This window comes from Fundulus heteroclitus, unplaced genomic scaffold (assembly GCF_011125445.2).
Source record: "Fundulus heteroclitus isolate FHET01 unplaced genomic scaffold, MU-UCD_Fhet_4.1 scaffold_175, whole genome shotgun sequence".
Classification (NCBI taxonomy): domain Eukaryota; kingdom Metazoa; phylum Chordata; class Actinopteri; order Cyprinodontiformes; family Fundulidae; genus Fundulus; species Fundulus heteroclitus.
Genome location: NW_023396587.1, coordinates 89,780 through 104,977, shown reverse-complemented (window position 1 = coordinate 104,977; position 15,198 = coordinate 89,780). Strand labels below are relative to the sequence as shown.

At 37.4% G+C, this 15,198-nt stretch overlaps 1 protein-coding gene across 2 annotated transcripts; it reads left to right on the top strand.

Annotated features, from left to right (window-relative positions):
• Window positions 1-4,096: 4,096 nt before the first annotated feature.
• LOC105936164 (syntaxin-19) lies at window positions 4,097-13,462 on the top strand. 2 transcript variants are annotated; one of them, XM_021323728.2, is made up of 5 exons: window positions 4,097-4,284; window positions 8,434-8,729; window positions 10,318-10,554; window positions 11,005-11,217; window positions 12,664-13,462. In XM_021323728.2, exons 2-5 carry the CDS (start codon window positions 8,505-8,507, stop codon window positions 12,898-12,900), a joined length of 912 nt encoding a protein of 303 aa, XP_021179403.1. In that variant the 5' UTR covers window positions 4,097-4,284; window positions 8,434-8,504; the 3' UTR covers window positions 12,901-13,462. The 2 variants fall into 2 exon arrangements, with proteins under 2 accessions (XP_021179403.1, XP_012732301.1); XM_012876847.3 differs by having other exon boundaries at window positions 4,097-4,289.
• The last annotated feature ends 1,736 nt before the right edge of the window (window positions 13,463-15,198 follow it).

The window sequence follows — 15,198 nt, the reverse complement described above, 5'->3', positions numbered from 1 at the left end:
TTTCAAAATGCTTTTTTTGTTAAAGTGTAAATAAAAATAAATTAATTTTTCAGACTTATTACTCCTTTTACATAGTTTTAATATGTTAACACCTCATTTTCAATAATAACAAATGTCTTGGTTGAGTGAACAGACTGTCTCAGTCGGAGGATCCGAACCACATTTATTGTGAATAGAGTGCATTATAAAATGTTTAACACATAATATACAATAAAATAAATATACACTAGAAATGTAAGCACCCTTTTAATTATATAGTTCCAAATCGAATCAAAAGTATTCCTAAATGTTACTGATATCCCATAGTTAAACACATTGGTATGAAATAGAAGTAGGTTGGGATAGAATAGCAGAATAGGGGCGGAAATTGGAAATGGGGCCAATAGCTCCAAAGTTGAACTGCCAAAAACAACAACAGGTATATTGTTGTTGAAACCTAAAAACTAACAATCTCCATGTAATAATAAAAACAGAAAATCAACTCAAACTACCACTATGCTCATGTAAAAATGGAAACCTAAATGACCCAAGATTAAAAGTCATTCACCTACTGCGGGGAGCATGTAATTTTCAGGTCACCAACTGTCATTTTAGTAGTCAAAGGCACCAACCCTAGTATCAATCTTGGGCTTAATGACAATGGTTTTGACCTCATTATCCTTGCCCCCCTGACCATCTCATCCCCCTTACTCATTTATCTCCCCCTTTTTTTTCTTTAACACTCCTGGTGTGTGACCCATATATCACTCTCATGCTGGTCTTCTTTTAAAAGTTGAATATTGCCCTGCTATTTCATCCTTACATAGTACGATGGAGCTTTCTCTGCGTCGCCACATCGTTGAAGTATACACCATGGATCAACAGTGCAATTACGATAAACTTGCAAAACCAAAACACAAAACACCATTTTCTGAGGTAAATGTTTTAAATTATTACCCCTGCAATGTAATCTCGTTTACCTTTCCTCTGTAATTAAATAGCATAAGACTGTTTTCCTTGTAACAGCAAAGGTTTTAGCCTCATGTAGCTGACATCAAGTGGGAAATATATTGGTAATATTATGAACCTCTCACTCTAAGTCAGAATCATACACCATTTTATTAGAGTAACTTTCAGAGAGAAAAGGAAAATACATATTTTCTTTCTTTCTCGTTCAAGGATGAAACTGAGAGGCTGTTTGGGAGTTTTTCTATTCCTCCATTTCTCTGTATTTCTGTCTTTCTCTCATTTCCTTTCAGTGGAAATATCAAAGCTCTGCTTCTGACATCCCCTCAGTTATAGAAATACCAAGAGAGCTTTCCGGCAGCTATATTGTGAGACAAACTTCGCTTGATACAGTGACTGAGACACCCCAACATGCTCTACAAAATTGAGTGCATTTGAGATAAAACACCAGGGAGATATTTCACTTTAATGCTTTTCAGATCATGTTCTTCTTCAATTAGGTTAAAACATGATGGCATGTTCATCTTCAAATACTCTCATTTTATTGTACTCTTTTGCCTTTTTTAATACTTTCTCATAAATACTTATTTCTTTTTAGCGGACATCACATTTGTTTCATGTCATGCTGCCCAAAACTGCAGCCCCTTGCTTCTCTCCAGTTGTGGAAATGAGACCATTAATGTTTGAAAATAGTTATCCTATGTAATGTATGTAATGTATGTAATGTACATGCACTTCCAATATACATTTCAGCTAATGTTGACCAGATTAGAAGTGTTTAGGTTTATTACACATCACATGTGAAGTCTCCAGTTGTGGTTCAAAAATCATCAATCATGCCACTGTTGAGAAGTAATTATTACCATTGCTCAACTGTGTGTGACTTTTGCAAACATGTTAGTGTATGCTGTTTGTATTCAGAGAAAACATTGCTTTGTGGTACTGTAGTTAGATTTAAAGACTGGTGGCAAATTATTAGAAGTCTTCCACTCTTTACAAAATAGAATTAGCAATACTCTTGGTTGGAATTCTATCTTATATATGATTTGTTTATGAAGGTACAAATGTCTGATAGAGTTAAAAATCTCTTTTTCAAAAGAAACTAGGGCACAAAGGGAACAGCGCATACAACAAACAAAACAGGTAATGATAGGTAACCAGTTAAATTTACCGTATGTGGTTGTCATTTCAATGTACACAGATATAACAAATTGTGGAAGAAGGCTGATAAGGTTGTAAATCAAACTTTATATATTTACAGTGTATAATAATGTAATAAATAACAGAGCTATCTTAGATTTGACTTGTTGCTTTGGCTATAACATCAAATTACTTTAACTGCTAAAAATATTATTGTGACCATACTTTGTACACATTTTCTTGCCTTATTCAAAACTTACTCAGAAGAACATTAGCCAAACTCCTCGTCCATGTATTAGGTATTGTATAGCGATGGATGGATGGATGGACGGATGGATGGATGGAGTCAATGAGACATAGACATTTATTTAACTTTATTTATCCAGACTTAGATCATATTAAAATCAATCTTTTGAGCAACAGAGGTGCTCAGCATAAATAAAACTTGGAACAAATATCAAGCTATGTAAAAATGTTCAGATAAATTCAACCTTTCCAAAATAGTCTAATGTAAAAAAAAAATACTTGAGATATATATATATACACAATGTATTTTATGCCTTTTATAATATTTTGGATTGTTTTTAAATGACAGTGTTTCCAAACAAATGTATAAGCAGCTATGCAAACCAATTTGGAATACTTTTTCCCAATCTGTATGCAAGCATTCTGGTGGCAAACACACACTTAGCTTTAAGTTCAATCACATTTTGAATAGACTAGAACTAATTAAGAGATTTCAAGATGGGATCATGTTTTCCCAAAGGTTTGTGAGGTTAATCCTTAAGCAGCGATAGACAGAAAATAATCAGAGCCAAATGATGGGGTACTAATCATCCTCAGAACACAGGCTCACCTTCTGCACTAAAAGCCTGTTTTCATTGTGATAAGGTTGAAAGAAAGCTGGTATGATCAGAAAAAAATTGTCTACCTTTATTGTGATAACTATATCTACCTTTTAGGGATTGTTATTATCGTACTATTTATGTGATACTGAAATTATGCACACTCCTTTGATGTTGGGCGTGGGTGGGTAATTCCTCCTGATAATTGTTTATTTTTTTTAGTTTTTGACATATACCACTAAAGTATAGTGTTCTGATATTGTGATCTAAACTTCTATGCTACATTATCAACAAATCAGCATTTCCATGGTGGCAGTAAAACCTGCAACAAGCCTAGTCTGTCAACCCCGTTTTGTTATGAATATTTGAGTAGCTGTGTTGGAGAAGTTTAATATGATAAATAAATGTGTTGGTTTTGTTTGCATAAATTAAAATTAGCACTGCAGTATCCGCAGGTACATATGTTCAGGTTGTTTTAGAACCATAACGTATAATAACATTATATTAACTTATTAAGATTTTGCATTGTTTTCATTAGTCATTTTTTTCTAGTTTTATACATTGAAGACTGTTTAAAAATCTCAAAATATTGTTTCTATTAAAGTTGCCAGAAACCCATTTTTTTTCTAATGAACTTTCTTGGAAGACTTTCTTGGAGAAGGGACAAGCAAAGCACTTTACAGCGCTGTTCTGAGTGAAAATCTCTCTTACTGTGTTGAAAGCATTCCTGGATATATGGGGCTTGTCAGTAGAAATTTATCAAAAATGCTCAGCAGATATATCAGGGTCTTATACCATTAGATTAGGTTTTAAAGCCTGGAACTCAGAAACCTCACATAAAATTGACTCGGCAGGTCAGAAACCCAATGCTAAGGCTGACACTCTAACTGCAGTTTCCATTGTTTGGCATTAGCAGTGTACACAATACTCTTCTATTTGCTCTGCTCTATTTTCCTCTCCAAGAATTAGCCTGGGGGTAGGGTTTATGAATTCACTGTGCTCGCCATGCCATCCCTGCCTCCTCATTGACTTAATCACGTCACCTCTCATTTCTTTGTGTAAGCAAACAGGCCTTTGAGCTGCTGTTTATTGGCCAGCTGCATGCTTTTTTTTCCAGAGAAAGGGGTGGTGCTTGAAACTGGCTTCCTCACACTTCCTCAAAACTCTTGGAGCTTGGAGTGGAACTTTCCTGACAAACGGCTCTTGGTATTACTGTCAACGAGTATTAAAATATTTTACTCACAGCTGATAAGCATCAACTGAGCTTAGACTTACAGGAGATCATGGAGTGACAACTACTGATTACTATAAAGGTCAAAATGGGATTCCTGACTATTCAGCCTCTGATGAAACAGTAAGGTAAAGTATAAAATTCAGCATTGGAATTGTATAAGTGAATTTTAACCACAGTTGTACTGCCTTCTAATATACACACAAAACAAATATAAGGAAACTATACTGAGGTATAGCCAGACCTATGTAGTATGAATAAGTTCTCATTTCTCTCTACTCTTTGGGATTTTCTACCAGGAGCATCCAGTTAAGGAAGATATTTGTAACAGTAGCTTGTCAAGTTATTTAGGAATGTCCTTGGAACCAAAACAATAATTTAACATAATTTGCTGAACTAAAGAGACAATGTAAAAATGAATAAAGTACATTTGGACACTCCTTCATTTGTACCAGCATGGAAACAAGAGAATGTCAACAAAAGGGTTTCCTTCAGAAATGCAGACAAAGGAGCAGATGCTTGACAAGAAAAAAAAACATTATTTGCTTATTTTACTAAACAAAAGGAGAGAGAGAGAGGGTGAACTCCTTGAACCATGTTCCACTTTCTTTCAGATATTTAGGCTAAACACTGGAGAATGTGCTCCTAAATCCTTCCAGCAATTTTCTAATCAGCTCCTCGGTGTCGAACAGGTAGGGAGGAAAAAGAGGGCAAAAATGAGGAGCTCAGGATACTTATTTTTGAGGTATAAGACTTTTACATTCACTGAAACACTTACAGACAAACTTGTACTTTTAGAATCTATGGAGAAATGGGTTAGTCCGTGATTAGCAATGCTTCATTTCCTAACATCCAAACACTCTGTTCCCACAATACAATCACATGCTCGCCAAAGATTATGCCCCGACCTCTAGGGTACAAATCCGCGTGCTACTAAAGCAGTTCAGAATGTTTGGCATGCTGTTTTAATGCATTAAAAATAGTTGCTGGATGTAAGGGACTTAGAGCAAATTAGATTCTGTGTTGATGCTTCCCTTCTTCCTGAACCTTATTCAGCTTCAGCATAGCCAGAATAAGAGTTTAAAAATATATATTTAGTTTTATTTCAGTATGTTTATAGTTTATGTCTTCACACACTTGTGTTTGTTTTATTTATTTGGGTTTGGTTTCTTTATTACATTTAATTGATATGCACTGTATGTCAAGGGCACTTTTTCTCTTGGAATGAAAACTCAAGTAACATTCCTCCCATGTTTTGCCTGGGTTTGCTGATAAAGCCAAATAACTCAGTTCTCATGGGTGAATCTACTTCAGTGAGTCTGACTGATGGTGCAGATAGACAACTAGATAAACTTCCCCTTTTTTCCTTTATTATGCTGTTTAACATAGCTGAAATCACACTGTCTTAGTGGAAAATGACAGAAGTTCCATGTATTATTTTATTCGGCTTGATTCCTGAAATAAGGGAAACCAGGCATTTATGCACATTACACACTGTACTGTTCTATATATCTATGTTATTTAATTTCATGTAATTTCTAATATAATGTTTTTATGGGTAATATTTAATCACTGTTGCCTAGTAGAAAGAAGGTACTGGGTTCAAATCTGAGCCAGGGTTTCTTCATGTAGTTTACATGGGTTCTCTGCTGGTACTCCAGCTTCCTCCCACAGTCCAAAGACATGATTGTTTCATTAACTGGACTCTCCAAATAGCCCTTAGGTGTGGCAATTTAGAGACACAGTCTCCATGTTGCCCTTTGACGGACCGGCGACCTGTCCAGAGTCTCGCCCAATAAGCCGGCCTCACTGTGACCGTGAACTGATAAACTCCCCTTCTTGCCCCTTTATTTCTGTTTTGTCCCAACTTACTTTCATGTTGTACCCATAAACAGACAATTTCTGTTTCCATGTACTGAATTGCTCTGCATCATCGTGGCAGTGAAGTATTTTCGATACATTTTGTAGATAAAATATACACCCTTTTTCCATTGATTAATGTTCTGATCCCCATTTGTATCAGCTGTCCCTTGTGAAAATGAGCGATTTATACCTCTCATTAAACCATAATCACTCTTACTTCCAGCAGTCAAATATAATTCATTGGAGTCACAAAACGATGTTTCCTTAAGGAGGACTATGAGTATAATATAGAGAATTATTTTAAATAATTGATTGTCAAATTGGGTGTGAAACATCTCTAAAGTGGGGATGAAATGAGGCATGGTCCACACAAAATACCCCATGGTGAATAAGTTTTTCTGTTACCAACAAAGTTTGTAGTGAAATGATCAAAACATGAAATGTACCTGTTTTTATTATGGATATTAATAATAATTATGATTGGATATTATAATGTATAAGGTTGTTCTAATCAAAGGAAAGCAACAACAAAAATTTTAAAATGGTTGTGATTAAGGGCTACTAGCCTTTAATGATTATAGCTAGCTAAGATTTATTACTTAACAATTATTAAACTTACTTACTATGAAAGACGGATGTCTAGTCAGTTGTAAGACTGAAGTAGTCTTGTCACCAGTCAATGTTACTCATTAACCACGAGCAAAGGAAAATATTATCTCTTATGGATTTGCATTGTTAATCCAAAAGGGATGAATCATACTCTTAGAGCAATTCGATCACTTATATAAAGATCACAGACAACCACAGTTAAACAGTTTACGATTTTTTAAACCAACAATTGCCTGTTACAGCAATTATTCTGTTTAATACTACTTAAAAACACTATCTACTAGATCAGAACAACATAAAAGAAATCAAGAAAACCAAGTAAAACAGCAAAATGATGAAACTGGGATGCAGAAACCTTAAAGTAATTTTCCAACTTAAATTTGGCCTCACTTAATTAAGCATTGACTAATCACCATGAAAAACAGTAGCAAATTATATACACATCGAAATGGATTTGGATGTGATGGTGCATTAAAGCAAGGCCTGCTACTAGCCAAGTGGCTGCAATAAGCTAGCTTTAGCTGCTAAACTACCAGCTCAAAATGGCTGCGGCTCAATGCCTGAGCTAACCACAGCTACAGTTTTACTGAGGGATAGCTAAACTTGACACAAAGGCCACTAGATGACCCAATGAACGCTTGAAACAGAAACCCTGCATAAATCCAAAGCAGCAGGAGAGAGAGAGAAGAGGAAAAAGAAAAGGCGATAACAATAAAGTTCAGAATGAACCTGGCGCCGATGGCACGGCCCGACCAGAATAGTAATGAAAAAATCCACTATAACAATCAACTGTCGGCATGGTGGCTTTCACAGTAATCAAATAAAGGAAAACACAGTAAGCAGCTTATCACCTGAATTCAGTCACAGCATGTGAAACATTCAGAGACAGTTCAACAACTCCTTCTGGAGTAAATCATCATCATAGAACCTTTTCTAAATAAATTCTGCAAAGATTGGTTTCTATATAAGAAATAAAAGAAGTTCTTTCCTGGTCCAGTACAGGGAGAGATACGTCGCTTCGACCGGTGTGGGGGTGGCTCTTAGCGGTCTTTGGGAACTACTTGGGCAAAAACAGAAAGATGGCCTTGTCTGTCAACAGAAAAGGGGGAAGAAACTCCTTGTTCTTCCTTTGGTTGTGCACTCAAACTGATTAAAGTCCATCATGAGTCCAAACGCGAGGAATCTTAAGCTGAGATGAGGTCTCTTCGATGCAGCTGACACCATCTGAAGGAGACAAACCAAATCTTCTTAGTATATCTATATATCTAGTATATCTAGTAATCTTAGTCTCACATGCTGGGAGCCGTAGTCCAATCGACCATTTTATGGTACAACATATCAAATGGTTACTTCAATAAAAAATTAATTCAAAAGTAATTTAATAATCTCAAAGTGAAATTAAGGAACGAAATCTTCAGCCCCCACTTAAATAATGTGTTATTGTTATTTTTGGTCTGCCACTCTGCTTCCATAAAAACCAACATAGTCTGTAAGCTTTGCTCCACGTTTTACACATACTCCGCTTGATCTGTTTTGCTTTACTAAGTACTTTTCCAAAGTGTAATTAAAATATCAGTTTCTTCCCCTTATTTGTTTGGCTTTTAGAAATGTTACACAACTATCTAGCGTGAAGTTTTAAAAGTTGGTTGAGAGGAGCATGGGAAACTGGATCTGTCTAGGAAAATAGAATAGTCATATTGACTATTGTTGAGGTTTTAGAGAACTTTTCTGGTTATTTCTTCAAATAATTGCACTGTGGTGTGTTATGATGAAGCTCCTAAGTTTCTTCTTTCTTTTCAGAGTCATCTAATCAGCACTGCTGATATCAGTAAACTCAAAACTTTGAGTTTTGAAGAGAAGGGATTTCCACAATGAGAGATCGACTGGAGGAGCTGCAACAGAGGGCTCAGGAGTTGTCTGAGACAACAGCTGACCCTACTAATCCTCTCTCGGCGGAGGGTGACGGTGATGATGAGTCTCCAGATGTCGGGGGCATTACACAGCTGGCCATGGTGTTTGAGGAGGAGCCAGTCATTCAGAATTATCTCTCTGAAGCTCATCAAATCCGAGATGACATCTCAACACTTGAAACAGAGGTTAGGTAGACAAACTTAAATGTCAAGCAAAAGTGGGGAACTAGTTTACATTTTGTCATGTTGCATCAAATATCATAGCTACATACAAGCTTTGACCTAAACCATATTCCGTTGCAGCTCTAACTATATGTTTAGGGTCTTTGTCCTGTTGGATGGTGAATCTCCATTTCAGTCTCAAGTCTTTTGCAGCCTCTACTTTGTTTTCTTACAGGGTTGTCCTTTATTAGTTTCACTCATCTTCCCATCAACTCGGACCCTTTTCATTATTCCTTTGAAGAAAGTGCCCTCGACAACATGGCACTGCCACCACCAGGTTTTGCTCTGGGAGTGTTGTGTTCAAGTTGATGTGTGGATCTTGTTTTCCACAACACTCACAGCCTGATATTCCAAGATTGTAAATAAGGAGCGCTAAATTGTGTGGGCAAAAAATTGTTGCGCATCTAAGAAGTCGGCGTGATGTGGGCGATCTACAAAGATTGCTTCCGCAATGGCTAAGACGTAGAAAAACCAAGTCGGTCCACCACATTTAAATGAATAAATTGTGTGAGCTACTGGCAGTTTGAGAGTAGCCGTTAAGAAAAAAAAGATGAAGTTCTAAACACAAAAATGTCCCTTCTTGAGCATAAATGTAGCGACAGTGGATAGAAAAACTCAGGAACTTGTTTTGATATGATTATTTCTCTTTTGACTGTCTTTTTTTTTGGCTAAGATTACACATTGTGCAAAATCAAATTTACATGGGATATAGATGAGAGCTTTAAAGGGATGTTCACATTGAACGTGAACAAGGCAAATATTTTATTTTAATCACCTGCCATTGGTCGCTTGATATTTCGCCTTTCTCTCACAAGTTATTTGCGCTGACAAGTGAAATAGGAGGAGCATCTGTTCCCCTTCCGGTTCCTCTTGTCTGTTCAACTCATCATGGCGGACCTCGAGCTTACCAAGTGAGTCACGATGCTGTATGTAATGTTGAAAACTGAAAAATGGCATCGCCGTCCATGGGTCCACCAGATTCTACAGAGACACACCCGGTTCGTACTTCTGTCCATCCAGGGCCCAGAATGAGGACCTGCTGCCCCCCCCCCCCCGTTGGGGGACAGATAACCCTCTGGGGCACCAACTACTTGCACTTTATCAACGCTGCAGAGCGCCTGCTCATCTGTCTTTTATCAGTAAATCAATCATTGCACAATAGAAATATAGCCTAATTGTATGGTCTAAATATGTAACACATGTTTAGACCATTGGACGAGGAGGGCGCTTAAACCGACAAATTGACAGAAAAGGTCCAATTGTTGAACTTGAGCGAAATCCTGCTTTGCTCTAGTCGCATATCCACAGCGCTGTTAGCAGTTTTGTATCGATCTATTCGCCCAATCCGAGTCACTCGCATTGACCAAAATGGGTTGTTCGCATCGCCGATCATTAAGTCGGCCCTGATGGCGCCTTCAAATAGGGATAACGTAAATCACTCACTCCATTCACCTTGTTTGCGATCAGTGTGAAGACACCTTTAGAAGACACCTGGCATTTTATTCATGTTATATTGGCGGCTCATACTAAAATGTTATGTCTAATACTATAGGTCCTGAAGTTCTGTCAGCAGCAGAAAACCCTGGTGGCAACCATGCGTCGGTTTAGCGTGATGAAGAAAGAGAGCAGCATAACACGAGACATCAAACTCCAGGCTGAGAGCCTCCACCGTCGTTTAGAGGGCCTTTCAAAAAAAGCCCAAGCAACTGAGGAGCAGCTGGGACCTAACACTGTTGCAGTGAGAATACAACGCACCCAGCATGCCGCTCTGCATCGCAGATTCCAGCAGGTGGGATAGGACACCTTATTTTTTTTTTCCGTTGAAACTTGAAACAGCTTTTTTGTCACCTTTATTCTAAAGCTGCTTGAATTTATTTGAATAGATGTTCTTCATAAATGCATTTTTTTTTTTCAAATGGAAAGACTAAAGACATCAAAAAGGAAATTGTCATATATAAAAATATATAAGTACTGTATAAAAATACTCATTTAAGAGTCAGAAAACAACACTGCAGGAACTGATACACATATACTTGCATAATTACTCAGTTTTATGTCTCTCTACACCAACATGTGCAGATGCACTGTAAATGCGTAGAGAGGGGAAGCTCAAGAAATCAAACATAAATTATGTTTATGCTAAAAAAGATGTGGGTGAACTACCTTCTCATTCTTCAACCCCACTACCCCACCGCCCTCCCTCCTTTCTCATTTTCTCTTTTGCTATAATTACTTCCAGGTGATGCGCCAGTATAATGAAGGTCTGCTGACCAAGCAGGAGCGCTGTAAGCACTTCATTATGCGGCAACTGGATATATTGGAAAAGAATGTTACAGAGGAGGTGGTGGATGAGATGGTCGCCACAGGAAATTGGGAGGTGTTCAACGAGAACTTGCTAAATGATGTCAGAATCACGCGGTCACAACTGTCTGAGATCGAACAGCGACACAGGGTAAGAGCAAAAAAAAATATATATAAAGGTCACGAAGCCTTGAAAAAGGTTTTCCCGGCTTCAAATATTAATAATGAAGTCAATGCCTGGCTGAATAGCTAAATGCAATTTTTTTTTTTATAAAAAATGTTTTTAGATTAAGTTTCTTGACAAAATGCTTTAGCTAATATCTGACAAACATCATCAAAAGAAACATACAAATATGTTTCTGAATCGAGTCCAAATTCATACTCTAGAACTATGGTCCTCAATTACGCTCCTCAAGGGCCAGAGTCCTGCAATTCGTATGTGTGCCTCTGCTTCAACACTCCTGAGTCAAATAATCAGGTCGTTAGCAGGACTCTGGAGAACTTGACTGCATACTGAGGAGGTAATTCAGCCATTTGATTCAGGTGTGTTGGACCAGGGACACATCTAAAAGCTGCAGGACACCGGCCCTCGAGGACCGCAATTGAGGACCGCTGCTCTAGATTATAGCACATTTTGAAGGTTGATGGATGGTGGCAAATTTGGAAAGTCAAGAGGATCTTATAAATGTGGGAGATTTATGCACTTCCACCATCAGTTTCAGCCACACAGAGAACAGTGAACACCATTAGGATTAGGATTTTCCTGATTTTATCAGCAGCACAAGAGAAGACAGTTGAGAGATGCTTATATAGAGAGTGCAGTGGAACACAGTACAAGTCATTTTGTGTACTAATTTAATGTGGTGTTGCTATTTGTGTACATTTATAGTGACATAAAGAGACATGAACTGAGGTTTTTAACCTATATGCACAATTGAAAGTAAGTGTACTTTGCTGGAAGCAATACCACGCGAAGCATAGCAGCTACTGATCTCCATATGAAGTTGCACATAGAGCATTTTTTTTAGGATTTGTATATATATATATATATATATATATATACATACAAATCCTAAAAAAATGCTTAACAGTGCTTAATGCCTTTAACAGCAACCATGCTGTTAAAGGCCTTAAGAGTAAGTTGAACATTACAAGGTAGATTTGAACGTAGTTACTCTGGCATGAGGCCAGCGCAAAGGAAACCCAAATTTTCTCCCATCACCATAAAGAATAATCATTATGTCAACAACAACATTCTTTGCATGCTAAGAATAGTTTAGGAAGTCATCCGCTCCATCATGCACAATGGGAAGCGCACTTCATACTCCACAGCATCACAATGGATTTGGAAAAAACTCCATACAGAACCATGCATGCTCTGGCTGATTTTAATGTTGTGGTCTTAATCCGGGTAAAAGGGACCCAAGGAAGGTTAAAGTTGGCCCATTCATCCTTAAACATATACAAAATTTTAATATCGGAGAAAAAGTCACATGAAGAGTCATTGTGCAAGTTTGTAGATTATATTCTCCATCATCAAATTAATGTTCCTCTTTACATATTTCATAGTATTTATGTTATCTTCCCCCACACACAGGAACTCTTGAGCCTGGAGAACAATATGAAAGAGCTAAGGGACCTCTTCATGGATATCTTCATGCTTGTAGAGGAACAAGGAGCTGACATTGAACACATCCAAACTAATGTTGAGCGGACACAAGATTACGTCGCTGCAACTAATGAGAAGTTCAAGGCGGCTGCGAGGTATAAAAAGAAGAACCCGATTCGACAGCTGTGCTGCTGCTGCTGTCCTCCCTGGAGATGCTGCTTGTGAAACGTGAGAGTTTGTTGTCTCAGAGTTTGTTCCAAATAAGGGTTTATTTCAAAAAGTCGTGACTAACTTGGAAGTCAGCAACACAAGTGACATTAAAGGGGAGGTAAAGGTATCCGAGTTGTTGCCGCTGCTAAAAAAGAGCAATGGTGGGGAGAGACGCAGCAGAGCACAGAAAACAATTAAAGAGAAGGCCAGGAATTGTTATGGGAAGGCACTTGTTTCTTTCAGGAGGAGGTGAAGCGACTGCAATTGGAAGAGACAGTTCAGTGAGTTCTACTCACCAACACTACTGCTTATTGGAGACCTTCACTGTCATCTGACAGAGGTCACAAACAAGACAAGGCTACTGACACTGCTGGATCAGCAAAACCAATATCCCACCAGTTTCTTTCTTAAAAACAACAAAAAAAAAACTGTTATTTTTGTCTGGTATAAGATTTCTAGCTATTGAGGACAAGAATTTTCTTCAAAACATGCACTTTACGACTTTATTTTATATTACTGTATTCAGAGCAGAGGGTTACAGTTGATCATAACAAGGGTAATTATACTTTTAGAAAGATATTTGGAACATGCCATAAACTTTATTTTTTTTTCTGCATGCTGATAAAAAAAAAGAAAGATAATAGAACTTGTATTACAATTAGTCATTATTCCTAGGTGCATTTCAAAGTGATACTTTTTAATATTTTTCTTTTAAATATATTATTTAAGTAGTTTCAAAGGGGCAAGAATTTCCCTTAATATTAAGCTGTAATTATAAATATTTCTGACATTACAAAACCTTATGAACATTGTCAAAACCATTTAGTAGAATATGACGCGGCATTTTATTTCAGGAAATATTACAATTCTCTACTTTATTTTGTGCACAGTATAAATATGGTGGAAATGTTGAGGCATACGCCTTGACACTTCACTTTGATGTGTTTTATTCTGCTAGTGAAAGTGAACAAGGGCACGGTGGTTTCGTGAAGAGAACAAGCAAAGAGGTATAAATACTGTAAATTTGGAGTTTAACTCGCACATAAAAGCAGTACACCCATAGCTGTTGACTGAATGATCTGTTCCCATTTACATGGATTTAGATAACACCGTTGATGCACAACCTTGGTGAAGTAATGGGAAAGCAAATGCTGAGTAATGTATTCACTGTTCCTCTGACTCTCTGGTGAACCGACCTCTAATCAGAATGACGATGGTTTTCTTCAGTGACTCAGAGACCAACGGTGTCCAGTGTCAATGGCAAAATACAGGTGCAGCTGGGTGTGTGTGTGTGTGTGTGTGAAAGCCAGCCTGGAAAATCCAGTTGGACCACTGTTCCCAGATGGCTGCGGGACAGCTACATGTAGGGAGAAGAGTGTGTAAACAAAACTGTAAAGCTCTAACAGATTGTAGAAGACGTGTTCGGCTCAGCTTATGAATGTTTTTCCTTCTCGTGATTCTGTCTCACGGACATTGAACCGAGTAGAGGATTCCACCTTTTTAAATTTAGTTTACTGCCAACTGAAGTTTAAAACGTTTTTTTTAAGTGTTCTATAACTATTTTATTTATTCCTTTACTTCTATTCCTTTGGTTTGGTAGATGAACAGGGTGATGAAAAGTGAGGCGTGTCAGATGACTTTAGCCTTTCCACAAGCAAACTCTTTTCATCAAGCTGGTTCTCTGTGTTCTACATCAGGTTTCTCAAAGATCAGAGTCACAACATGAAACCAAAGCATGAATGCGTCAGATACTCAATCTGGATCGTGTAAACCAGTTCACAATACATGTAATGCATAGATGATACCTATCTCCTGAGACTGTGAAGAAAAATGAAGCGCTGCTGCAAATTCCAAGGTTCCTGAACAGCAACAATGCCATCCAGTGTTCAATGAGGTAACTGCTGGATCAAAATGGGTTGGCACTTAACGCTCAAGGGCATTTTGTGGTTCTCGGAGAGAGAAGGCAGAAAAGTTAATCTCTTAGATTTGTTACAGCTGCATTCAAAGACATGTTGTCATTAAGAAAATAAACAAGTATGTGCATTATCTCTAAAACTAAGGTTTGTTTTTTTACCTGCTACACAAGGAGATATTCGTTTTTAAATTTGTGTACATTATAAATCATATTTCAAACAATCAAAGATATAATTCTTTAAAAAAAAATCAATATTTCAATACCTCAGCTTTTATGAATTACTGCACAAAATCAAAGATTCCAAAGTGGCCAAGTGCTTTTCACTTAATCTTGCTTGTAGAGCATTAGAAAGGAGACTTATTACATAAATAATAAAAAAACGATATCTGACCAAAGGT